Source organism: Ceratotherium simum, chromosome 6 (assembly GCF_057802395.1).
Source record: "Ceratotherium simum simum isolate JZ-2026a chromosome 6, ASM5780239v1, whole genome shotgun sequence".
NCBI lineage: Eukaryota > Metazoa > Chordata > Mammalia > Perissodactyla > Rhinocerotidae > Ceratotherium > Ceratotherium simum.
The window spans coordinates 11961703-11988460 of NC_141905.1; the positions used below are offsets into that span (position 1 = coordinate 11961703).

At 53.1% G+C, this 26758-nt stretch overlaps 2 protein-coding genes across 3 annotated transcripts in view; one reads left to right on the plus strand and one right to left on the minus strand.

Moving 5' to 3' along the window:
* Positions 1-26236, plus strand: part of RASSF4 (Ras association domain family member 4) — a 38194-nt gene extending 11958 nt beyond the window's left edge. Inside the window, exons 4-11 of one of the 2 annotated variants that reach the window (XM_014788963.2) lie at positions 11055-11197; positions 12590-12681; positions 13413-13576; positions 17156-17257; positions 17539-17590; positions 18210-18331; positions 19173-19270; positions 20620-26236. In XM_014788963.2, the coding sequence (XP_014644449.1) occupies positions 11055-11197; positions 12590-12681; positions 13413-13576; positions 17156-17257; positions 17539-17590; positions 18210-18331; positions 19173-19270; positions 20620-20680 (834 nt within the window). In that variant the 3' untranslated portion in view covers positions 20681-26236. The remainder of the gene's footprint in view (positions 1-11054; positions 11198-12589; positions 12682-13412; positions 13577-17155; positions 17258-17538; positions 17591-18209; positions 18332-19172; positions 19271-20619) is intronic. The other variant, XM_087431888.1, reaches the window with a different exon arrangement.
* DEPP1 (DEPP autophagy regulator 1) lies at positions 5618-7363 on the minus strand. Its single transcript, XM_004432411.3, has 2 exons — positions 7095-7363; positions 5618-6274 (listed from the first exon to the last, which is right to left on the minus strand). The coding sequence occupies exon 2, from the start codon at positions 6245-6247 to the stop codon at positions 5657-5659; it is 591 nt and encodes a 196-aa protein (XP_004432468.1). The 5' UTR covers positions 6248-6274; positions 7095-7363; the 3' UTR covers positions 5618-5656.
* Positions 26237-26758: the final 522 nt, after the last annotated feature.

Below are 26758 nucleotides of genomic sequence, written 5' to 3' on the forward strand. Positions count from 1 at the left end.
TTGTCAATCAGAACGAACATCAGAGGAAAGCCTTGAACTGGAGGAGAGCTCCCCACAAGATGCTCACAGGGCCAGGCAGGTTGGAGCGTGAGGGGCAGGGCAGGCGTGGGGAGTGGAGGACACAGGAGAGCATGTCCCATCTGCAGGCCGCTGCTGCCTTCGGGTCAAACCCATCGCTGCTGTGCAGGAATGTGGGCTAAGTACAGTCAGACCCTTTCTGATTTTTCAAAAGAAGTTAGATATCTGGAATTTCAAGTGGAATTTCCCAATCCTCAGACCATATATGAGCTAAACAAAACATGTCTGTAGGCCAGACAGACTCCAGGGAGTGGCCAGCAGAGCCCAGGCTCAGGGAGCTGCTCACTGTGCAGATCAAGCAGAGGCCTGGTCTTGCTGCCTCTGAACCTCCAGACCCTCCAAACCTTTCACATGGGAAACACGTGTCAGGACAGTGGGCCCCCATCTTGGTCTAATTCAATTTATTTGTAAAGCCTAATGGGGAGTCTTATCATGGTAAGATTTTATCTGGGAGGTTTCTGAGGTTGAGACGGGGTTGGCCCCTGAACTTTCTCTGGCCCGTCAGTGGCTGACCAGGGCCAGCAGCCTCCGAGCGCCCCTCCTGTTGCTGAGCACAGGAAAGGGCAGTTCAAGCCCCGGTCAACCCACAGAGACCTTGTCCAGGTGGAGGCCATTCTGCTCACTAATTCTGGCTTCCATTAGTTATTCAAACAGCCATGCATCCTTCTGCAGTTACCATACCAGAGGGTGAGCTCTGATGTCTGGGCAGCTCTGGGCAGCTAGGGATCACCAGTCAGTGGCAAGAAGGAGGGCCAACTGGAACCCATTCGCCAGACCACCTCGGTCAGCCGCCTGAGGTGTCCAGTCAGCCAGGCTAGGCCAGTGTCTCCGTTCAGGAGCCTGAATGGGAGGGAAGCTGCTAGCTCCTGGTCCTGGTGGTGATGGGCTTCTTGTGACAACCTGAATGCCACAAACCTCATGGTCCACCTCCCCTTGACCTGCCACCCCACAAGGGGCTTTGGGTGCAGCCCTGACAACTTGTCCCCCACCCCCTCCATGCTGCCCCGTGCTTCTTTGCTCATGCTCTCCCCCTGCAGAGTGGTCTCTCTGACATCTGTCTCACCAGCCTGCTCTGGGCCAGGCCTTACTGCTCCTGCAGGTTCAGATCCCACTGCCCTGCTTTCTCCCTTTACTGTCTCTTTTCTTTTCTTTTTTTTTTTTTTAATTTTATTTATTTATTTTTTCCCCCCAAAGCCCCAGTAGATAGTTGTATGTCATAGCTGCACATCCTTCTAGTTGCTGTATGTGGGACGCGGCCTCAGCATGGTGGGAGAAGCAGTGCATCTGTGCGCGCCCGGGATCTGAACCCGGGCTGCCAGCAGCGGAGCGCACACACTTAACCACTAAGCCACAGGGCCGGCCCCTCTTTTCTTATTTGAGTGGTAAACCCCCAGCACTAGGCCCAGGTGCCCACCTGCTTCCGCATCCTGAGGGCCAGGCACAGTGCGGTACCTGTGCACAGGAGTTGGATGACTAGCCAGCAGGCGCAGGCGTGGGGCAAATTGGGATAAGTCCTGAGCTCCAGTATGCTGGGCAGTTTTGATCTGTGCTGCTCAGTGAGGAGTTGGGCTCCCTTCAGTTCTTGTGCTGGAGGCATGGTGTGGGTCTTCTGCTGGGTCCCTTTCCCCAGGCCTGGGCTGTTCAGGGATTGATCTAAGACCCTGGTGGCCCTCAACCTGTGGTCCCCACACCAGCAGCTTCAGCGTCACCTGGGAACTGGTTAGAAATGCAAATTCCTATCACCCTCCTTCCCCCAGGCCTGCTGAATCAGAAACTCTTCACTCTCCCATCTGTGTTTTAACAAGCCCTCCAGGGGCTTCTGATGGAAGGCAGTTTGAGAACCACTAGTCTAAGAGCTTGGTCTTGGCGCTTGGAATTCCCCAAGACCATCCCTCTGTAGGAACAGCTGTGTGGGGAGCAGGACTGGGAAGCCCCAAACTTGTGCCCTGTATTTATGTGTGAAGGGACAGTCCACCTGGAGAAGTGGGGACCTGGAACGGGGAAGAGGTGTTTTTGACAGCCCCCTGCAGTAGGAAGTTAATGTCCCACAGACGGGGATTTTCATGTTGCTAACCCTAAAGAAGGTTAGGATAGTCTGACTTGATCTCCTTGGAGCCAGAAAGTACCATTGAGGAACCTTCTGCAGCCTTAACAGCCAAACGGTGCCAGGCTGAGGGAGTGTGCATCTTCGGGAGGTAACCACCACCACAAAGACAGGTTGCAGACCTGGGAGGCACAGAGTTCTGTTGCTGAAATGTGTGACTGGTTCCTGGGGCACCGTGTCCTTCAGTGACCCACCCACCGCCCAGCATCCAGGCCTCTACACTTTCTCAGATTGCAGACCTGGGACCTCTTGGGCCTTGGGGAACTCGCAGTTCAAGGCACTTGCTGCAGGGCCGCCCCAGGCAGGCTTCTCCTCAGGTGCTGCAGGCAGACAGAGGAACCTACAATTCCCCAGCCACCTCCAACGCACCAGGCACTTTGCCTCTATTTTATTTGTTGTAATGCAAGAGCTTTGCAACATAGGAGTAACTGTTTTCCAGTCAAAGAGATCGAGGCTCTCAGAGTTTAAGTCTCTCGTCTGAGATGGCACTGCAGTAAGTGAAAGATGCTGGGTGACTCCAGGGCCTGAGCACAGAAGTTTATAATACAGCAGTATCATTTCCAACATTCAGCTTTGGAGGTCTTTGGAGGTTTTGATGGAATATCACTCAACAGGCCTCAGGGACTCAGGATGCTGTTTGTCACCCTCAATCCCCAAGCTAACGTTCCTTCTGGCTGCCGAGGGGCTCAGCACTGGGTATGCCCTCTCAGAGCCATGCGGGGCCCTGGAAGAGAACCCCCCACCCCGTTGTCACTGGGCCTCCCCCAGAGCAACTGTAGCCAGAGCGCTAGAGTTTGGGGGCGGTCTCCACTGTCTTCTCCTCCACCGTCTTGTCTGGGGTCCATAGAACTTGGAGAGATGGAGTATGTCAGTGGGCGGGGGGCACACCCTGGAGCAGCCTTGCCCCAGCTTCCTAAGGGCTAGAGGCGATGGATTTCCCGCTCAGGAGGCCAAGGCACTAGCTTCCTTCATTGTAAATCTTGCCTTTGGGATAATTTTGCCTGTGTTACAATGAAAAGCATGAGTATCGGAGCAATCTGTGCCTTTTGAAGATAGCAAAGCATTTTAACCAGGCTGGTTGGCATCTCAAGAGAAAAACGGACCTGGAAATACCAGTGGGTAAGTATATCACTGTTGACGAATTGTGTGAGCAAGAGGCAGTAGGGGCCCCATGAGCTGGTGCGTTCATGTGTGGCCCCAGCCTCCCACCTGCCTTCGCTCAGCGCTCAGTGGGCTGCAGGCTCCCTCTGGCGGCAGGAGCACATACCACACCCAGTCCCCATCCTTAGCCCCAGGCCAGCTGTGCAGTGCAAGAAAGGGGAGGAGCTCTGTGTCTCCCAGGGCAGGGAAAGTCAGGATCCCCTTCCCTCTTATAATAATCCCTCTTCTCCTGAGGCTTGAAGGCAGGAATGATGGGCAGTTGACATGCTGCCGGCCCCTGGGTGAGTGCTTGGCCCCTAGACATGTTCCCTGGGAGCCCCAAAGTGCTTCCCAACCTGCCCCTCTGGGTGAGGCATTGTGTCCCTTCCCTACTCCAGTAGTGCGTGTGAGGAGATGAGACTGCTCTATCGGGCCCCCCGCCAGTGGGGACTTTTTGCTAGGCTGTTGCGTCCTGCAGGAGCTTAGGATGCTGCCAGAAGCCCCTTCTTCCCACAATCCTGTATTCAAATTTTTGGGGGGAGGGGGCACCTTCTGAAGGTGCCATTAACTTTTTCAAATCGGGAGATATTAGCAGAGGATCCCAGAGCCAAGGGGTCACCCTGACCCATCTGACCTCCCCAGGTACAGCACCGTGGTTTCTGAGCTTGGGGGGAATTGGCCAAGGTCATCCTAGCTGCCTCCCTCTGACCCAGTTTCACACTGCGTCACAGAAGGGGCTGCAGTGAGGCTGGGCCCAGAAAGCCCGGCCCGTCCAGTCACCAGCCAGACACCACTCAGGCACCACTCGGTAGGTCAGGCCTCACCACCTCCTCCTAAGGACGTTCTGGCTCAAGGCTGCCCTGACGTATTTGCCGGACAAGGCCAGGGCTTGAGCTGACCAGAGACTCAGCTGGTTGTGACAGATGCAAACGTTTGTAAATGGTGCTTATAACTCCACCTCCAAGTTCATTTGTCCCATTTCCCCAACCCCTGTAGGGTATGAAGGACACGTGTTGGTGTCCCCATGTTACAGATAAGGAAACTAAGTTGCTTGTCTGAAACTTTTTCTTTTAAACGTATGATTTACATTCTGCCTCCCCACAAAACACACATGAAAGAGCACAGATAAACGTTATAAAGTCCAAAGAAATTTAAAAATAGCCAAAAAAGAAAGAAAAAGTAGTTTGATCATCTGCACAGGAAGGAGGTGGAGGACACTGAAGTAGGCGGTGAGCTCTGCTGCGTCCCCAGCTCTGTCCTCCTCCTCTCCTCTCTGTCCCTTCTGCCCTGGCCAGCTCCATCCTGGCCCAAGGGAACAGGGCGACAGGTCCTCAGGCCTGATTCTTTTGAGTTGCCGCACCTGCTTCTCTGAGAAAGGAAATCCTCCCTCTCCGCTATTCCTTACCCTCACCTCCTTGCTTGCCAGATGCCTCCGGGAACTGGGGTTTGCGAGGCTGTGGGGGACCCAGGGCTGCCCAGGCTGGCCTGGGCCTTAGGACATATGGAATGAGCCCCTGGCCCCTGGACTTGCCTGAGAGCAGGGTACCTGGACAACACCCTGCCCGTTGCCCCACAGCAGGGAGGCCCCTGGGTGGAGGGGCATAGGGCTGAGTCTGGGTAGGGAATGGGGCCACCTGGTCCAGGTGTTCGGCACCCTGCAGGCTGAGCTGTCTTGGCCCTCAGCATGGGGAGAACTCTCCTGATGACACAATAGAACCTGTGGGCTGGAGCCACTGAGGTACCCCCGGGTGCCCCAGAACAGGTCCTTTGAAACACAGCAGACCCCACGTTTTCTCTTGGGCCTCATGGAACACGGGCTCTGAGGGTGGGAGCCGAGAGGCTGACTTGGGAGTGCCCAGGGCCTCGCTCTGAAACGACTGGGGGGCTAAGACCTTTGCTTCTCCTCTCCCCCAACCTCGTTTCCCCACCTGTGAGGCAGCCACAGAGACAACAGCTCTCCGTGTGTGGGCTCGTAACATGCGCCCCATGAGGTGTGTGGGTTTTATCCCATTAACAGTCTAGGAGGCAGGTCCCATTAATTATCCCCAGTTTACACATGAGAAAACCAAGGAACAGAGACGTTAGCTAACTGGCCCAAGGTGGTCAGCCAGTGAGGAGCAGCGTGAGCAGGATCAGTAAGGCCACATCACGTGAGACAGGCTGTTATCCTGTTCAGAGTAGGGGTCTCACTGTGAGTTACCAAGGCAAGCAGCCCCTGTAGAAAGGTATTTCCCTCCCAGAGACTTGCCAGGGGCAGAGCCCACCTCAGGGGAGGCGGGTGGGGAGATGACATAGACCCCCATGCTCTGTACAGAAGCCTTTATTGGGGAGAGGTCAGAGTTCATGGATCACGGGGAGGTGCAGATAAAGAGTTCTGAGGACGCTGCTGGGGCGGGGGCTGTGGGGGGACCCCTGGTGCCCGTCCCTCAGTGGTCTCGCCAGAGAGTGCCCCGGCACCCTGGCATCACAGAGCCTCCCTTTGGGGGCCCCCCGGGCCTTGCCGCTGTCCATCTGTCTGTGTGGACTCCAGGGATCAGCAGAGGGGCCAGTCCTCCTTAGCGAGTCCCTCCTACTTGGCCGCTTTTCCTGAGACTCCCGAAAAAGCCAGTCCAGGGGGTCAGCAGTGCCGGGCCCGGGCACTGCAGGCTGCTGGCCGCTGAAGTGAGTGGTGATGTCCTGCAGGGACCCAGTGGGACAGCTCTTCTCACAGCCTGGGGCTGTCCGGTGGGGTGTGCTGGGTCGGACCCAGGCTGTGGCCATGTCCAGCACTGAGGTGGGCTGTGCCAGCTGACAGATAGATCTCACATAGTCATCCAGGCTGGGGGAGGCCGGGGGTTCCTGCCCAGACCCCCCGGGCAGCATCTCCTCCGAGGTCTCCCTAATTGTGGGCAGGTGGGCCACAGAAAGCAGAAGCCGGGACCTCATGGCTGCCGGCGACAGGGAAGCTGCAACCTGTTGGTTGAAAGAAGGTGAGAGTCTGCCGTGCCATCCTGACACCACCCCCCAGTGTCCCCTCCCTCATCTGAGGCTGCCCGTGTGCATCCTGTGCCTGAGAGTGGTTTGAAGTCTGCAGATTGAAGACCAGGCTCAATCTCCTGGGCATTCCTTCCTGCTACTATTAAAAGACCGTGTACGGGGCCGGCATGGTGGTGTAGTGATTAAGTTCATGCACTCCGTTTCAGCGGCCCTGGGTTCACAGTTCGGATCCCGAGTGCGGACATATGCACCACTTATCAAGCCACACCCTGGCAGGCATCCCACAATAAAGTAGAGGAAGATGGGCATGGATGTTGGCCCAGAGCCAATCTTCCTCAGCAAAAAGAAGATTGGCAACAGATGTTAGCTAAGGGCTAATCTTCCTCATGAAAAATAAAAAAAAAAGCCAGGTACCTAAGACTCTATCATTACTGTTGTTTAAGAACCTGTACAAATAAGAGATCCCAGCCTGGGTCAGAGGAAACCTGTATAAAACCAGTCTCTGCCACTTCCTGACCTGGGGAACTTTGGCAAGGTCACCTCTCCAAGCCTCCACTTACTCGTCTATAAAATGGGGTTATAAATACTCGCCTCACAGGGGTTGTGAGAAACATGGAATGACACCTCATGGGAAATCCCTTTATGACTATGAAGCCCTCTACAGTTATTATCACTGCCATTAACTGGTCTCTAACCTGCAGTGACACTGTGCAAGTCCCAGGCTGAGAACCACCCTCGAAGATATACAACGCCTCTTTGTTTTATCTCAAACCAGAAGGCAGTTGCTCTCTCTTACCTGTAGCAGAGGGGGCCTGGGGGTAGCAGGGATGCTGGATGAGCAAGGGCAGTCTGCGGAAAGTCCCCAGCAAGCTCAGGGCAGAGGGATGGGGGCCAGCAGTCAGAGCCCTGTGTCCAGCATCAGATGGCCGGGGGAAGGTCGGTGAGGACGATGTGCCACGGCCTCTGTGTGATATGCCACTGTCCAGAGCAGAATCCTGCGAACCTCAGGGCCTGGCAGCTGCTTTTATATCTTTCCCCCAGCCTTCAGTTACTGTCACGAGGGCCAAAAATAGCAGCTCAGGAAGGCTCTCAGAGGAAAACAACTTGGTGGGTGGCGCCTGGCCCAGCTGCCAGCCTGGAGAGTGTTTGCTCCTGTGGGAGGCTCTGGGAATGTTTACTCGGCAGGGCAGGGCAGGGGAGGGGTGAACATGACTCCTCACCACCTCAGGCCTCTGGGAGAGGAGGAGGAGGCTGCACTGGGCTCCCACAGGCAGCCTTCTGGTCTGCCGCCGCCCCCTTGAAGCATTCCCCACTACAGATTACACCACCACCCTATGACCCCAGGACACTCGGGCCCAGCGCTGGTTCTTGCAGAGCCCTGTCTGCACCTGTGAGGCAGCCTTCCCATCACGGCAATGCAGGGCTCAGCCTGGAGGTGGCCGAGGCCTGGATCCCTGGGCCTGCTCCAAGGCAAGGGCAGCCTTCGGGGGGTCCTGGTCTTGCTGCTTCCCCAGTGTGGTGTTTTCCAGTGAGAACTTGTTTGTTTACTTGTTTCCCAGGTATCTTACTTAGTGCACTTGTGCACCAGTGACTGCTCTAGGCACAGGGAACACAGCAGTGACTAGTCATTATGTCCTGGAGGTTTCCTTCTAGTGAGGGAGACAGTCAAGCGCTTGTGGATCGGTGCTGTAATTTCAGGAACTGATAACAACTGCAAAGAAAAGTACAGGGCAGCTGTGGCAGAGCATTAGGCGTGTCAGTTCCAAGAGGGAACATTGAGCAGGGATCTGAACAAATGGGGCTTTTGTGTTCCTGGTGGATGGGGCAGCATGTGCAAGCTCCTGTGGAAGGAGTGTGCGGGGCATGCTCAGGGGACGGCAAAGGGCCTGCATGACTGGCACGTGTGGGAGGAAGTTGGTGGACCTTGGCGTAGACCCTGGGTTTCCCTCTGTGGGGGATGGAGGACACTGCAGGGTTTGAACAAGGGTGCAACAATCTGGCTTCTGCTTCAAAGGATTGACTTGGCCACTGTGTGTGGGCTAAAGGGGCAGCTAACGGGGAGACGGGGGAGCACCTGGGCAGCGTTAGAAGCCACTGCAGATGTCCAGGGGTTACCGTGCCAGCACAGAGGTGGCTGAGGATGAGGTGGGCAACCCCAGGAAAGCTCTTGGTAAAGAGCTGGCACCGTGCACTTCTTCAGACTTGTTAGATCATCCACCAGCCATAGCCCCACCTGGAACATGCCTGTCTTGTGCCTACAGGCAGGGGACGGAAAGTCACTGAGACAGCAGCCCAAGCCTGAGGTCTGCTTGTTGGACTGATCCCAGACTCCCAAGGCAAGCAGGAGAGGCTGGCGGTCCCAAGTTCTTGCATTCTGGATGGAGTATTCCTCATGGGCAAAGGCAAGGGGCCAGGAAGGGCGTCAGAGCTGGGTGATCAGGATTTCAACTAGATGTGGCAGTTCCCGCCTTGACAGCTTTTCTATCTAGATGGTTCTATAGAGCTTTTGTTTGTTTCTCTGGCTCTCTGAATTCATTAGCAATTAGCATATTAGTCAATAGGCTGAACTAAGGAGGGAAGTATTGACTGGGACAGAGAATTAGAGGGCCAGAATGACTTCCCAACTTGTGAGGCCCCAGGACCCAGTGCTCATCCTGCCTCCACCTGCAGGCACTTCCCTGACTGTATGGTGAGGGCTGCCCAGTAACCTGAAGGTCCTCTGCTCTGACCTCAGGCTTCCTCTGATTTGATGAGAGATAGCTGCAGGCTGACAGGGCCTTTCCTCCATTCCTATGCGGCTGGGGGTGGAGGGCAGGTTGGGGGCACATAAGCTGTCTGTGCAGAGACATCAGGCCTGAGTCACGTCGGGCCAGCCAGTCCTCAGCACAGCTTATCCTTGACCTCAGAGGCAGCAGCTCTGCCTCAGCCCCTCACTCCTAGTCCCAGAGCAAGTCCTCCTGCCTTCTTCACGGCAAGGTCCCCAGAACCTTCCTATAGCATCTTTGAAGGCCTGGCGTCAGCGTGTCCAGCCCTACTGCCCCTGCCCCAGCTGTGCCCTCTCTTCCTTCCCCTGGAGCATTAAATGGTCCCTTGAGCCCCTCATGACCAGGGCCGTGTCTGCTTCATCTCCCTCCACCCAGGGCCTAGCGTGGGCTGGGGGTCTCCATGAATGAACACGCTGAGATGTTCCAGGTGGGACTGGGCTCTCTCCAGCCATGAGTTGACATCTGACAGAGGCATCCGAAGCCAAGACTGAAAATGAAGAACTGAACCCTGCTTTGGGTTTTCTTGCTATCCCCAGCGGACCTTTAACTCTTGTGGATCGATCTTTTAGAGGGATCCCCAAAAAGGATCCCCTGTATGGGGAGGGTTAGTTACATATCCGTGCCTGTGTAACATCAGTGGTTATCAAAAATAGCTCTGATTTTTTTGTTTGTTTTCTTTTTTAGCAAATAGTTCAAGGTCATTTCTGAAAGCTATATTATAATCTTAGAGTAGAACTGTTTTCTCTGTGGATGGCAGGGTGTTTTAAACTATTACTAACTACCCATGAAATCAACACTGCAGGATACCTCTGTAAGTGCTCCAGGGATATAAAGAAGTTCTCTACAAGGTCCCTGTTCTCACAGGGCTTTCAATGCCAACAAGGAAAAAGAAATGGAATTTGTGAATCTAAAGTGGTGCTTGAGATAGCAATGGGAGAATGATGCTTAAAGTTCATTGCCAAAAGACTAGTATCAAAGCAGATTAGGAGCACGTAGCCGGGAGGACTGTGACTCTGGGGAAGAGTGAGGCTGAGAAGGTTTCTGGCAGGTGCTCTGAGGCTGCAGACAGAGCAGCCATGCCCGGCGCAGAGAGCCTGGAGATGGTCATGCATAGACAGGAACCTGAAATAGGTCAGAGAAACAGAATCAAGGACCTGAGGGCTGCGAGCAGGAGCCGGCTGGGGGTGCCTCTGGAGGGTTCCATCAAGTAGGACCACAGATTTGGTGACCGGGGAGTAGCCGTGCCATCCACAGACCTGAGGAAATCAAGGCTGGCTGGGGACATGGGATGAGAGCTGTCGCAGGTATTCTGAGTGTGCATGTCGGTGGTGGGACATGGGGCTGGCAATGTCCCAGGTGGTGAGGACAGCAAGACCGGCCCTCGGAAAAGAAGGCAGCTTGGAAATCTGGGCGTGGGCTCACCCACTAATGAGAACAGTGTCGGGAGAAGGGTGAGGCTGAGACCCAGCTCCAAGGAACAGCCACCTCTGCTCTGGTGGGCATGGAATCCCATGTCCTCGGCACATTCCCAGTGGGACCCGGTGACCGTAGTGACCCGCATGGCGGTGGGAGGAGAGGCGTACTGCGCTGCATTGGTGTCCGCACGGCCATATGCTTCCCTGGAATTTGTTTCCTTGCTGCGGTGTGGATGTGCTTTCCGGACAGCAGCTGGGTTCCTGTGGGACACCTGACTCAGCCACTCTGTTCTGGACCGTGTCCCTGGCCAGGCATAGGCTGAGCAGTGGAAGGGCACGCCTCAGGCTTCCTCTGGTCAGCCCCGTGGCCCCGTGGCCCCGTGGCCGCGTGCTTTAGCATATAGAAGTTTGTGCGCCTTCCCTCAGGGGATGCAGGACCCCAAGAAAGAGAGAGAGTGTACTTGGAGTCCCATGGATGAGGGGCTGGGTCCTGAGGGGCCTCTCGGGACAGGGGAGCAGTGACCCCTGAGGGCTGCTGATCTGGGGAAAGAGGCTGACCTGTGTGGGTCCCCACAGGAAGAAGGGGCTCTGATCATCGAGGGGCTCCTCAACATCGCCTGGGGACTGAGGCGTCCCATCCGGCTCCAGATACAGGACGACAGGGAGCGAGTGCACCTCTCCTCAGCCTCCTGGGCGCCCGGACCTCCCAGCTGCCACCCGTGAGTACTGGGCTGGTGGAGCGGGGCCGGGGGGCCTCCGTGACAGCTGTTCAACCTGAGCTTACTGTTTGAGGTGTCCGAGGGGCTGTGTCCTCAGTCTCAGAGCAAAAGCCCCACTCCTGTATGGGGCACAAGCCTGGGAGCATTACCCCGCCTCATCCCTGTCACCCCAAGGCCCACGGCCTCACCTGCCAACATGCAGTGTCACCTAGGGTGGTCTTTCTAGATGATGACCAAGTCACCTCCCTCCTGGAGAATGTTCCAGGCTCCCATCACCTCCAGTTGTGTTTCTCAAACATTCACACGAGCCACCTTGTCTGCAGCGAGAAAGGGCTATAGCCCAGGGGGCTCCCCACACCCTCTGCCTGACAAACATTTTTCAGCATCTCCTGTTCTATCTTAAAAATTCACACAAATTTTGCCTCCTACTGCTCTGCTTTCATTTTAATATCAGAATTTATTTTTATAAATTTATCAGAATTTTATCTCAGATTTATTTTGATATCAGAAGGGTGTTTTGATCAGGATGAAATGGGGGTTTCGTGTCTTATTGTTAGTGGGCGTTTGCCTCCTCCTACCCCTCACCCCCAACAAAGGGCAGATAGGTGCTGAGTTTTGCTTGTTTCTGCATGTAATAAATCCTTCTAAGAAGCAGAAATTCAAAGCCCCTTCCCCTTCAAAAATTCAAGTAAAGTTGCTGCTCTGAGGGCACTTAGCACCCGGTTACTCCAAGTGAATTTTGAGCCACACAGACTTAGAGCATAAAGTTTGGGTGGACTTCTTAGAAAGGCTGCAGATGTAGCTGGTGCTTCCCACTCCCTGGGGTAAAAGCTGTCACGTAAGCAGTCACAGACGGCAGGGCCCTCCGGGGCCTCTCAGAGGGGGTTTGGCTCTTCAGTCTGACCCTCCCTGGCTCCCTCTTGCTGTGGGGCTGGTTCCCAGCACGCCCATTCCTTCTCTGGCCTGGCACTGGATGCCCTGACTCCGAGACCCTCCCCACAGACCTGGAGGTTGGCCCCCTCAAGGTTGCCCCTGTCCAACTTTCCACCAGGGTTAAGGGACACCCAGAGAGCCCACTGGGCATGCGGCCACAGACACCAGCCTGCCTCAGCCCGGTGCCCAGGAGCACACGGTCCCTGCGTGTGTCTGTGCAGTGCGGCACCCGCCACTCAGTCTGCAGCGCAGACTCGCTCCCCTTCCAGCAGACACTGTGGCAACCCCTTGCTTTTCTTTTCTTATTTTACATTGACTCAGTGTGAAATCTGGCCTCAATTCAGCCTGAGCTGCTTCTCGCCTGTGTCCTGTCCACAGAGGCAGCCAGTCTCTTCTCTTTGGCCTGAGCTACTTTTCTCTGCCAGCAGCCCTCCGAGCACCATGATTGTCTCTTTTCAGAAAGGAGCCACCTCTTCAGGATGTCAAGGTCACTGCCCAGGAGCCAAGCACTCAGCCCGTGCAGAAGGCTGAGAGTTCCAAAGACAACTCAGGTAAGCGGAGCCTCAAGCTACCCAGGACCCTGTCTCCCTTGTCCAGGGCAGGGGAGGAGGGGCTTGGCTCATGACCACCATTTCTGAGGAACATCTTTGTGGAATAGCAAAGAGTGGCTTCATTTGTTGTCAGGAGCAACCCTTTGCTAAATACCTCCTCAAAATGAGGCGTTCTCATCCACTCCTCGCTTAGGGGAAGTGGAGGCTTGCAGAGGTGACTTTGTTTGACCTGGTTTGCCGGAGTCCCCTGCATATGCTGTGTTATAGAAAGGAGAGAATGTCAGCAGAGGGCATGGTGCCTCTTGGCCTTGCAGGCCCCTAGGACCTCTTCCTTATGCTCTGGGATCCATGACTGCCCTATCCTCTTTGTGCCCTCCCCTCGCACTCAGTGAAGGGCACATCCCAGAGTGGGACCTCAGAGGACAGGGCTGGGGCTACCAAAAACCTGCCGTGTGTGCTTGGAGACAGAGGCCAAGAGGCTTACGGCCATGTGGCGTGGTGACATAGGTTATCCTATCTGGGAGTCACCTTACCTGCCTGCACATTGGGCATCACGCAAGCTGGACCCCAGCCTCCATCACAGGAACAGCATTTGTATTATGGTCTGCTGCAGTGCGGTGTGCCCACAAGGCGCCAGGGAGCCAAGCCCCACACACAGCATGACCGCTGGAGCATAGCAGTTCTCTGTCACCATTGCGCCACTCGGGCCTGACCTTCTCATCTGTTTCTAGCTGCAGAGCCTCTGGAGGAGGACGAGGAGACCCCACAGTTGATGCGGACCAAGAGCGACGCGGCCTGTGTGATCCAGAGGAGGCCTAGGTGCCGTGCACCTGGAGAGGCCCAGAGGCTCCGACGACACCGGTTCTCCATCAACGGGCACTTTTACAACCACAAGGTGACATCCCAGCCTGGCCTCTTCCCCAGGCCCTGAAGCTGAGGCCACAGAGAACCAGCCCCAAGCACAGGCGCAATTGTTGGGCCTTCTGTAGGCGAGGCCCCAGGAGAGTCATGCCAGAGTTCACGCTCCCCACGGCCCTGTGTGCAGGTGTTGTTGTACCCGTGTCCTGATGGAGAAACATGCTCAGGAGGAGAGCTATCTTGCCCAAAGTCACATCAAAATAACTTGCCAGTTCATGACTCCAAAGCCTGTATTTTTTTCCCCCAAACACTCACTGTCAATCCATTCTCACAACTTGCATGGAGTTTTGGAAAGATGCCAAGTTCATCTTTAAGTAGGCAATTTTCTAGAGGTTTCCACTGAGTTTGATTGATAGTTTCGTGGGAACATCATGTACCCTGCTGGCATTCTTGGTAGGTTAAGCCCACTGGCTTGAGGTGTGCCCAGAGGCGTGTGCTTGTCTCCCAGAGAACCTGTACTGCTCCTCATTCCCAGTACTTAGCCTTTTGTCCAAGTGTGTATTGTACTGACCTCAGGAAAACATCTCCTTCCCCAGATGACATCATTCCATAAACAAACCAAACTGTAAAAGGAGACGTTGATTGTTACTATAAATGGCATGAGTGGCAGTTTGGGTGAGGCCCTGGATGGAGTGTCCAGTAACAGGGCCACATCCTGCAGCCCTGGGAAATGGAAGCAGAGGTTTCCAGTTGAAACAGCTGCCCTTCTTGATAGGCAGTGACTCATGGGAGGGGAGGGGGCTTGGGCAGAGGGAGGTCTGGGGGCAGATCTGAAGAGCAGTAGCCCTGGTGAGGCCTGTCAGGAACTGTTCAAGCCTCTCTTGGGGTGCCTTGGACTTTGGGTTGAAGAATTCAGCAAGGGAAGCTGAAAGCACCCTGGTTTACGATCAGGACCTCCTTTCCACTCCATGCTGGGTGTGCAGTGAGTGGTAATGAGTGACAATAGGGCTGTTTTTGCTCAGTCCAAGAAAACCCAGGACTGTCTGAGAGCAGAGTTTCCTGAGACAGTGAGGGCAATGCAGGGCCCAAGTTAAGCAGAGATTAGGAATAGTTTAGATCAGCCAAAGGACAGTGATCTGACTTGGGTATTCTTTAAATCTTGTTCCAAAAGGAGTTTAGTCTGTAAAGTGTTAAGTAAGCACCGGTCGCTAGTATTTGAATCGATATTGATATGCTACTTAAGGGATTATTCAAAAATTTAAAAGAATATTTGCATGGGTTTAGGCTTTTTCCAGTTCTGTGTTCCTGAAAAAGGAGCCTTTGCTCCATGACTCAAGGTACCCCATAGTGGGGTTTATCTTCAGTATATCCACCCCTCCTCTAAGGGATCGTTCATCTCTACAGGTGTGTCTGGCACGTTAAATCTTATTTTAGTCATTGCAGATGTCATGGGGACATGGGGATGTCTGAGCACTCGGTAGCCTTTGAAGTGAACAGAAATGAATAGCAAGGGCTCTCATCACAGCCTTTCGTGTCCCCTGGAGCCACCCTGTCAAAAAGAGCCCCTCAGCCAGCCAGCCCGACACTCTAGCCTATAACCCAGTCAGGACTTTTCCTCCTAGTAACAGATTTGCCTATGGAATGTGGACCCATTCTTCCAGGAAACCTGACTACCTTCTAGGAGATGGACTAGTATGTTAGGCATGTTGCACAGTTGATTCACATCTCTTGAGTGAGTAAGGGGCTCCCTGTTTCTTACCTTGCTCTACATCCATTCAGAATCAGTGTCCTCAGAAATCAGGTGACAAACTACTTGAGTACAGGCAACAATTTAACAAAAAAGAAATTCCTAGAATTGACTTCCCGGGGTTGTTATTCGAGTTTTATTTGCTATAACTGTGCACTATTACTTCACTCAATCATTTTCCAAAACTGTTCTGATTCACAGTGATATTGCTGTGATTTCCACACTGGGTAAAACTTGGCACCTGTTCCCACTGCTTTGCCCTGGCCTCTGGGATTCCAATGTGTTCTATCAGAGAGAAATCGTTGTGGTTAGAGATGGGAAGGCAGCCCCGGGACCTTTGTTCCTACTTGGAGCTGGTTGGTGTCATCTCGAGGAAAGGCTTCAGGCAGAAGAAACAGTAACAATGTTTTGTTGACAAAACCTTTCTTCTCCTTGAAATAGCCTAATTCCTTTATTTATTCCATATTTCTTTGGAACTGAAAGCCTATTGTGGCTTTCCGTATAACCCAGAGTCATTCTATATCTCATCTCTGGAGGAGACAGGTCTGGTTTGAGTCTGGCTCTGGTACTTGGGGACCAGCTGGGGACACTGAGCAAGTCCCTCATGACCCTGAGCCCCAGTCACATCTGGGGAAAGCAGAGCCAGGACCATAGAGGAGGAATGTGCAAATTTACACTTGGTTTTGGAAAGTGACGGGGAGCTCACCTTAGGGGAGTCGAACTCTTTGGGAGGCCCCAGTGCCACGGGGGTAAAGCATGGGGCTTTGGGGGGGCTCTGCCCTTTCTTGATGGATGACCCTGACAAACTACTTAAACTCTCCAAGCCTCCGTGTCCTTTCTAAGAAAGGGGGACTAGTGACTGGTACTGCAAAGGGCTGTTGTGAGGTTAAGTCAAAGATTATATGTAAAATGCTTAGCAGGTTTACTACCTGGCTGGTGTTCATTGAGGGCTTATTAAGCCTCAGGCAATGCCCTGATTGACTTCATATACATGTCTCATAGGCAAAGGCAAGGTGCCTGCGAGACTATAATGGGTCCCCAAAACTGTGCAGAAGCCGTGTGGCTGAAACACAGGTGCTTGGGAGGGAATCATGGTACCACATGTGCATGACAGTGAGAGGAGCCATGGATGGCATTGTTTAGGCCACGGGAAGCCTTCAGATATTTTTAACTAGAACATGCCATAAGACTGCTTCTCAAATTGTACTGCACAGATGGCATCACCTGGCATCCTCCTCGAAATGCAGATTCTGATTCAGGAGTCTGGGGCAAGGGGCCTGGGACTATTCGCTGATGCGGCTAGTCTAGGACGCACGTTGAGTTGCAGGGTTTCTGAAAGGTTGTTCCTTTGGGCAGTAGAGTGAGAATGGATCGAAAGGGCTGAGACTGCAAGGGGAAAAGTTGGGAAGTTGATGTGGTGTGAACTGGGGGCCTCTACTCAGGCCCCCTTGGGGGAAGGGAGAGGAGTGTACCGCTTTGGGGACCTTCAGCCTTAGAATCAACAGACACTTGGTGATTTGCTCAACGTAAGGAGTGAGGGAGAGACTGGTTCCCCCAACCCCTTGTGAATTACTTCCACAGCACTGGTTCCCAGGATCCAGAGAGCTGGCCCGTATAGCTTTGTGGGCATCTTCCTTACAGTCCCCTGAAGACACGAGCTATTACAGCTTCCCCTAGTCCGCCCAGATCTGGACACAGTGTGTGAGTGGATCTGTGTGAGTGGACAGGCACAGGTACTCCCAGAGCCCAGGTTTGCCTGCTGCTTCAGTCTGCTCTGCACCGTCTGGCTGACAGTGTGCCCAACCCTGCGTGATGTCAGCCCCATGTCCCCTCTGGCCCTGCCCTGACCTGCCCCCCCTCCCTGTACAGACCTCCGTGTTTACTCCTGCCTATGGGTCCGTGACCAACGTGAGGGTCAACAGCACCATGACAACCCTGCATGTGCTCACCCTGCTGCTGAACAAGTTCCGAGTAAGTCTGGCCAGGCGAGGACGCTCCCTGATGCTGTGGTTTGCTGTTGTGGTGGGGGAGGGGCTGGCGATGGCTGCGGGGAGCTGCCTGTGGCTCCTGGTAGAAGGTCTAGCAAGGTTTCCTCTGCTGAACTGGCATCTCTGGGATTTGAAGCAGAGAGAGGGGAGGGTCCTTGGGGACTTGTGTGTGTGGCACTGGGGGTGCGGTTACTGCCAGGGGTCCCTTTCTGTCTCTCTTGTGTCAAAAAGCCATGGTCTGACTTTGCGTCACTGCCTTTGCAGGTGGAAAATGGCCCCAGTGAGTTTGCACTCTACATCGTTCACGAGTCTGGGGGTAAGCACCTACCTTTGCTTCCAGATCATAAAAACAAAAGTCTCTGTCCATTTGGCAAGCTCGCCGACCATGCTCCTTCTCAGGGCCATGCTGGCGTTTGCAGCTGGCACAGGGCAGCTTGCCCCCTTGGCCTTGATACACGCTGTGTCCCCACCACAAATGCCTTTCCCCGGCCCAAGCCCAGGCACGTTAATCATCGCTTTCAGAATCCCACCAAAACCACATGGGAATTCGCCATCTCTAACCTCACTCAGTTGGGACGGGTTGGGGGTGTGTGTAGGGGTCTCCAAGGTGGAGCTGAAGCCCCTCGCCCACTGAGAACTGTTGCAGAACCTGCACGTCCCTCTCTGCAGCCCTGGCACACTCAGTCTAGTAACTGAGCAGGCCTGGCCTCCCCGTGTCCGCTCCCCCTCTCTCCCACTCTTCGGCTCCTGTTCCTCTCCCAGCTGGGCCTTTGCTGAATGACACAATCACACGTCATTCAGGGCAACGTTCTCAGCAAAGTCTGGAGAAGGTTCCCGGGCGTGCTGGACATCCATTTTCTATCACATTCCCATCCTGGAACAAAGAGAGGCGATCCTAATGCCTCATGAATTTTGCAAACCACTTTCTTTTTCAGAGCGGACAAAATTGAAAGACTGTGAGTACCCGCTGATTTCCAGAATCCTGCACGGGCCTTGTGAGAAGATCGCCAGGATGTTCCTGATGGAAGCCGACCTGGGCGAGGAAGTTCCCCACGACGTGAGTTGGGGCTGAGGCTCCGGGAGGCCTGCTCCTGAGGGCCAGGCTGAATGACAACAGGGGGGTTTCCCAAGGGCTCTGAAGGTGACATTGGCAAGAGCCCTCTTGGGCAGTGTCTCCAGGGGGCTGTCTTGAAGGGCCCCAAGCCCAGCATGGTGATGGCTCCAGCTCTCCCTCTTCCTGTCAGTGACCACCAGCCCCATCAGTTGGCTTAGGGGAAACAAGAAGTTGCGTCCTAGAAAACCATGACTGTGCTTTTCCCCTCAGGCAGATAGAACCTTTTCCTTGTTGGAGCATGTTTTGTTGTCATTTCATTAAAAACCCACACAAGCCTCCTTAACTAGGGCCTAACCGGGGCCTTTGGAAGGGAAGCAGGTGTGTAAGTCTAACCACAGACTGGGGCCTGGCTAGGCGAGGAGCACATTTCCAAACTCCCCTGCATAGATGAGACCTATAGGGTTTGAACCAGTGACCTTGTATCCCTGGGGCCATTCAGGGGCTATTGCAGTTCATTCCATTGTTAGAAACAATGGCGTTCCCACCACTCTCCACCCCCTCCCCCAGAGAACACCCAGTGTGACTCTGCTCGCTGTTGAATGCTTTTCCTAATATTCAGCTTAATCTTTCCTCCCAGGAATAATAGTTTTCTTTGCGGTAAGAATGGGCTGCATCCTCCAATCCTGGGACACACAGAGCCGCGGTGGGGGAGGGTGGGAAGAGGGCAGCCACTTCCATGGATACAAGACATTGCTGAATGGGCCACAGTGGAAGCCATGAGGAAAAGAAAACCCCTTTTTGGCTTCTAATTTAAAGTATATTAAAATGTTCTTGGATTTTCTAGGTCGCTCAGTACATTAAGTTTGAAATGCCGGTGCTGGACAGTTTTGTTGAAAAATTAAAAGAAGAGGAGGAAAGAGAAATAATCAAACTGACCATGAAGTAAGCAGCACTTAAAGGGCCAGTCGTGGGTCCTGAACATCAGGGCAAGTCTGCAGGGCAGAGCCCCCAGGGCCAGGGCCTGGAGAGCTCTCTGCTCCAGTGTACCAGGTCCCCTTGCACGGCTCGGCTCAGGGAGGCCTCTAACCCTCGCTCCCCAGCACCACCCTCTGGCCCCCTGCTCCCTGTTGACACCAAGCTGGGGTGACAGCCTGCCAAAATGGTGGGATGCAGTCTAGTCGGCCCATCCAGCCTCGGCAGGCACTTCACCAGCACGGGAGAGACACAAGATGCTAAAAACTGGGCAGGATAGTCAGGCAGGAGCTCGGGTGGGCACTGCACCAGGCTTATGAGTTCTGCTGGTAACACAGCTCTAAGGAGCAGCCGAGGAGAGGACCTGCTCCATGCACGTTCAGCCTGGTCTAGGCCTTTCATGCTAGCGGGAGTTTGAGCCTGCCAAAAAGCGGCGGTTGTTGGAACTCCCTGCACCAGCTGATGTTTGCAGTTTCAGGGGACCTGTTCAATGGAAAGATGAGCAGGTGTCACCTGCCGGCTCCTGGGGAAGCTATGTCAAGGCCCAGCTGTGTGAGTTTAGCCAGGTTGCGTGTTCCCGTGATGTGTCTATCCCTCTGCACGGTGAAGCCTGGAGGGGACACATGGAGGGTGCTCAGCCAGTGCCGGGGGTGAGAGTCCCTCTTAGGAAGGGAAGGAAGGAGGCTGCTCACTCTGAGGGCCTGCGGTTGGGGGACCAGTTCGGATTCTGGATTCTGGCTGAATGATTCTTGGAAAGCCCCAGGCCCTCCAGGCTTCCGTCTGTGCAGCAGGGCCCCAACCATTTGGGCAGTCAGCAGAGACCCCCATCAGAGGACGCAGTCCACCATGCAGTCAGCAGTGTCACTGTAGGATTTTGGAGTTGGAAGGGACCTAGGGTCACCTGGTCAATCTATTCAGTGTAGAGAGAAGAAACGGAGGTGCCAGATGAGGAATGTTGCAACACAGGTTATTAGAGAGCCAGGCTGGAATGCAGGCTTCCTGATTCCTGCTCTGCCACCCTGTCCACTCCAGCACGCTCCTTTCCGTACTGGAAAATCTTTGGAATAGAAACAGCAGCATTATGCTTTGAAGCTTGACAAGGTCTGCAGCCCTGTTTGACTGCTCCTTGAAGCCAGTGGTCTTGCAAGGTGTGGGCCTGGCTCTTCCTTCTGCTTGGTGGAGGAGAGATGGTGGCCGCTAATCAGCCAGTTAGGAGCTGTGGGTTTCCTGCTCCTGGCATCTGTGCGCCCCCTCGCTCTGCTCCCCCATCCCTGTCCCCTCCAGTGTCGGTGAGTCCTCTTGGCTGTGTCTCCCTCCAGGTTCCAAGCCCTGCGTCTGACGATGCTGCAGCGCCTGGAGCAGCTGGTGGAGGCCGAGTAGCTGGCCAGCGCCTGCCTTTTCCAAAGTCCCCAGCAGCCAGTGCACACTGAGTGCCAGTGGCGGGGCCCTGACTGGTCACACTGATTGAAGGCCACTGGCTGAGGAATCCAGCACCCACGCTTCTACCTGTCTACCTGCCTGAGTCCCATGAGTCCCATGTCCCTGGCTCTTGGCTCAGAGGTGAGCACTCACAGGGCCCAGACCCAGGTCTGAGGAGCCAGGAACTCGCTGGGTAGGGTCTGTGCATAGGCTGGCCTGTGCAGTGAGCAGCCCTGAAGCTGTGGCACCACCCATGGTACATGGCTGGACGGCGTGGCCAGTCCTGTTCACACCACACCTCTCCTGCTCAGGGGATCAGTAGCTGACTGAGCCCCTGGGGCCTGGGCTCCATCTGCTTTCCCAGTGCCTGGCTCAGAACTTCTGCAGGACCACAAGCCCCTGTCCTCATCATCCATATGAACTACATGATCCCTGTCTGCCTTCGCCTCATGCCGCCACTCAGAAGCTCTGCTGGGAAAAGCAGGGGCCCCGGCATATATAAGACGTGCCCTGCTCACAGCCATCACTTCATCTGGCCTCCAAGCCTCTGGTGTAAACCCGTGAGCCTCACACAGCCCAGCACCATGGCACCTGAGGTCAGACCAGGAATAAGACCACGAGCATCCCATCTTTTGTCTGCAGCACTCACTCTGAACTTGCCCAGCAAGACCTGAAAGAATTCTTATGAGGATCGTGCTGCAAGAAAGACGTCGATTTGATCACATGGAGGAGGTGGCCCAGGTGGCGTTGGAAGGATCCCTCCTCCTGTGGATGAGAGTCCAGGGACTGCCGGGCAGCAGCTCGGGAAGGCAGGGCTCAGTCCCCATCGCCACTGTCCCATGGATGCCTGTGCCTCTTGCCCTCTCTGGGCTTGCGTTCCTCACTCTCAATACTTCCCATCAAAGGGGCGAAATGAGGAGAAATGCCTGTTGGAGGAGAAAGGGCTTTGAATTCCCTGGGGCCAGATTCTGAACAATTTTGGTTTATCAGCTGTTGGAGAATTTCTGGAACGAACCAGAAGGCGTTTGCAAAACTATGCAACAGTTTACATCTGTCATGTGAAGTGTTTGTCCAAAACAGAGCAAGCTAAAGACTTCTCCCACTGGGGCCTGTAGATAGCGAATTTCAAGGGAAGAACTATCAAGTCTTCCAAATAGAGGAGAGATTCCATCTCTGCTTCATGTGGCAGATCGTCACCAGCACCTATAAAGAACAGAGCTTGGGGCAGCCGTACTGTGTGGACCTACTGTTCAGGGCAAACTTCATGCCAGGATTTCGCCTACCTAGCTCCCTCGTCACAGAGACGCTCAGAGAGATGGCCGGGGAAGGCCTGCCGCAGTTCCCGTTTTCTCCATTCTCGTTTGGCAGCATAGTTTCCTAGGTGCTCAATAAAGGTGCGCTGTACTGGAGTTAGGACCAAGCTTCCTTTTTGCCGTCTGTCTACCCTGGCCCCCACTCTAACCCCTGAAACTCTTATCCTACAGTATTTATGGCCAAGTTTGGCAGAAGAGCCAAAGCTGAGCTACAGCCTGCTGCACTTGACACTGACATGACTCCTTCATTTCTGTGCATATCCTGAGGACTGGTTGGGGCCCGAGGCAGAGGCGGCCGTTAGGCTTGGAGGAGGAGTCATCAGTAGGGGTCTGTGGGCAGCCTGGAAGATGAGCGACAGGGTCACCCTGAATCACAGAGTCTCAGCATCAGGAGGACCTCAGGAATCTTCCAGGCTGGGGCTCAGGTGGCATAACAGCAGGGCCTAGGAGAGAATGACAACAAATAAAACAGGCTGCCCCAGGTCATTTGACTCCTCAGCCAGTATTCACAACCTCAGCTCTAGGACAACTGCCAGTCCATTGTTCAGCAGTAACCGAGTGAATGCCTTGTGCCAGACCTGTGCTCAGCCCTGGAAGGACAAAGACAGAGCTACGGTCCACCCTGTGCTCAAGGGTCTCCTCATCAGGAGGATCAGGCCACATACCCAGGAGGGTCAGGGGACCAGCAGAGCAGAGAGCTGGTGAAGGTCACTGGAAGGAGGTCCGAGGCTGCACCCACGGTGACTAAGACAGTGTGTGTGGCATTGTGGCCCGAGAGACACCTGCCAGCCTGGGAGCAGGGCAGGGTCCAGCAGATGGGAAGCCATTGATCTGTAAGCCCCTCTGTAAGCATGGGCCGATTTTGTTTTTTCGTTTTGGGGTGTTTTTTCTTTTTGCAGTTGTTACAGTAGATTTAATTTAGGGCCTATCTAGGTAAGTGTCTCTTTTGAAATAGACATTTTCAAAACTAACTTGTGAATATCATAACTAAGAAAAATTACTAGCAAGTTGCACAGGAAAGGGGAAAATGTACACTTCTACAATCATCTGAGGGGTTAGCAAATCTTTTTATCGGCAACTTGAAAAACTGCTAATTCAGCTCACCACAGTACCACAATTTCAGACGTTCTCTGCTAGGCTCTGTGGCTTCCTGCTGGTTTATATGGGAGCTCCATTTTCCTCTCTCCGTAGAGATTACAGTATTTCTCATAGGCTCCTTCACTAACTGGTATCTCAGGTAATAAATGTATCCAATGATAATGTGAAGATTCCTGTGAAAGTATCTTCTCCTAAAAAGGACTGTCTTCCCAGGCCAGGCCTCAGGAACCAGAGAAAATCATAAACACAGGATGAAGTCAACATGATTGCAAAAGAATGACTGGACTCAGGAAAAACAGGGTGGTTTGCCCAGAACAAATTACCAGAAGGAATCAAAAAACAGCTTGTTTTTCCTGTGGTGATAACCATATGCTACCTGCTTAGAATGTTTACCAGAAAATGGATTAAAGACCTTCCCACTATCAAAATAAGCCATGTGTTCACCCGGGATACATCTGGCCCCTTCCTCCCAGGGAAACAAAGCAAAAGGCTGATCCAGTCTGAGCAGGTGACTTGTGGAGGAGCAGGCAGTGCACAGTGTGCCCCATGTGGGTGGGACGCAGGTGCCCTGCAGCTGCAGAGCAGTATCATATCCTTGTCAGGTGCCCGTGGTGGGCAACAGCACCCCTGCCTCTCAGTCCCTTGGTGGTGATCAGGCAGGAAGCGCAATCAGAGCCAAGCTGTTCCAAGTGTAAAAACAAGCAAATGCATGTGCTGTATTTAGGCCCCACCGGCCGTGAGTGTCTGGGAGAAAGCCAGCTGCTGACCTGCCCCTGCACTCACAGCATGTGGGGTGGGGCTCTGCTCCCGCCTGGCTGGGCTTTTAACAGAGATGTTTTCTGCAAACCCAGGAATGGAAATTCCCAGAGTTTCCTTTCCCAGAGAACGCAAAGGAAACAGACAGCAAAGTCTCAGGTTTGGTGGTGTTGACTGAAAGAGTCTGGGTGATATTAGTGAAGGAGTTTATTCAATAATCAGCATGAGGAGTTCGAACCCCGGGAAAATAGTTCAACAGAGCACTCTGATGGAACTGCTCCGAGGGGTGTGAGTTTAAGTGTAGCTTGTATCTCTTTCACAAAACAGTGCATGTGCAGGGGAAAAAAAAAAACTTACAACTAGATTTCATATATATCAAAAAAAGGGATACATCTGGGCTTTTCTCTAGATTATACATTGAAGGTAACATAAACAAGAATCCCTTGTTTATACATCAAACAAGTTCAGAGATGCTGCCGTTATGTGTGTGGAGGAAGGTGAGGGCGAGGATCGTTAATTAGTCCCTCAATTTCTAAGAAATGCAGCTGGGAAATGTGAGGGCGAGGTACCCTTTATCTCTTCCTGTTGTGGATCTGTCCAGCTGGCATCTTTAGTCATGAGACGTGGGGTTACAAGGTCATTTGACACAGCCTGAAGAAGGCCTACACGGCTGCTTCACAGGACAGCATGGATTTTATTTTTATTGTACTGACTTAAAGCTTATGCAGTTTGCTTGCTAGATTTGCCTGTTAGACCAGGGAGAGGGGTCCCAAAAATCTGTCCACAGTGGACAGAACCATTGTCCGGGGTCCCTTCATGGGAGGTGGACCACTCCTGTCACTGCGCTTGGGCCACACATGTGACCGCCTCCCTTGCATTGTTGCCAGATGCAGACCTAATGCAGCTCCCTGTTGAGACAGGCTTTTCCGTGTGTGTGTGTGTGTGTGTGTGTGTGTGTGTGTGTGTGTGTGTCTGCAAGGGAGTGGGCATGCAGGGGACAAAGCCATAATAAAAGGAAGCTATCTTGCCAGGACTTTTCTTAGCTCAGAAGCCTATTTTTCCTAGAATGAGCCCTTCACATTCAGTAGGGCTCGCAGCACACTGGTCCCTGCTGGGTGCAGTTTCCCAGAGAAGCCCCAGCCATTAAGGAGTCTGGCCTCTCTTGGTCCAGTTCCCCTAGAACAACATGCTTTTAGGAGGAGGTGGTGGCATAGCCTGTCTTTGCTGCCCTGACTGTCCATCCCTCCCACTCCCTCCCCAGTTCTCCTTTGTGTTTTGTAAATATCAGGTGTGACCATTTTCAGTGATTTAATTTGCTTAAAAATAACCTGGAATCCCATTTGAGAGATACTGCTATGTAGAGCTTAAGAGCAGAGGCTCTGGAGCCAGACTGTCTGGCCTCAAAGCCTGGCTCTGCTACTTAGCAGTATGTGATCTTAGGCAAGTTACTTGCCTGCGGTTTCTCATCTGTAAAATGAGGATAATAAAAGTTCCTATCTCTTAATGTTGTGGGAGGTATGTTAGTGGCTCTGCTGCAGTAACAACATCCAAGATCTTAATAGCTGCAACCAGAGCATTTATTATTCTCACACGTTACGTGTGGCTGCAGGTGGGCTTATATGGCTCTGCTCCATGTGTCTTCTCATCCTCCTTGGGACTTATTATTCTCGAGGCAAAGGGAAAGAACAGAGTGGTGGCAGAAACACAGTGACCCAAAGCTGCTTCTGGAATGTGGTACACTTGGCGTCCACTCGCATGCCGTTGGCCAATACTAGTCACATTCAAGTCAACATCACTGCGACGGCAGGTAGTTCGCTAGGAGGCGCTGAAAGTCACACAGCACTAAGCAGCGATGTAAAATCTGAGAAAGGCTGAGCCAATGCTCAGAACAATCATAGCACAGGAATATTGAATGACGTACTACAAGCGCTCCCGACAGTGCCTGGCACACGCTAAGCATTCAGTAAGTGCTATTATTATACTAATAAGTAAGTTGAGGGCATACAACCCTCTCCCTGTGTTCTCTCCCTCTGTCTCCTTTTCCCCTTTATTCTTCCTCCTCTTCCCCACTCCTCCTCTTCTGTCTCTGGCCTCTCTTCATCCTTACCTCCTACTCTGCCCACTCTTAGCCACCCACACCGCTTTATTTCCTGACTTTCATCTCTCTCCCTTTTAAAATTCATCTTTCTTTACCCAGTTCTTTACCCCTCTAATCTACACATCTCTCGGCCTTCTGTAGCTAGCCCGATTGTTTTCAGGTACAGGAGAAAGGGGGTAATCCACCTTTATGTGGGACATGGAAAGAGTTTTAATTAATGACTGTCTTACTAATAAAATGTTTTTGAATAAATTGTATCTTATGATTTTAATGTTCATAGAGCAAAGAGTCCCAGCGGGTCATTTTTGCTCATGAAACTTTTCCTAAACTATCTCTGGCCATAGCTCCTTACCCCCACCTCCTCCAATCACCAGCATCAACCACTTATAACAATAATTTAGTAATAAAAGTAATAACAATGTGTTATGCATTGAGCTAAGTGCCTTACATTATCTCATTTAATCTTTACAACAGTCCAGCTATTATCTAGATTACTGAGTTGACATTCCTTATCTAGGCTTTAGTCAGTTTCATGCTTTGCCATCTGCAACCCAGAAAGCTCCAGGCTGAGGTCTGAACCTTTGATCTAGTGTGGCCTCTGCCATCAACTCTCTGTGTCACTTCAGGCAAGTCTCCCTCTCTCAGCTTCATTTTACTGATCTGCAAGATAGGATGATCCCTGCTTCATGAGATTATAGTAAAGATGAATGACCAGAGAATAGATGTAAAAGCACTTGTAAACAATGAAGCATCTTATAAATTCATACATTCAAC

Excerpts from the sequence above, each read along its gene's own strand:
- DEPP1 (XM_004432411.3), bottom strand. The coding sequence starts at position 6,247 with ATGAGGTCCCGGCTTCTGCTTTCTGTGGCCCACCTGCCCACAATTAGG.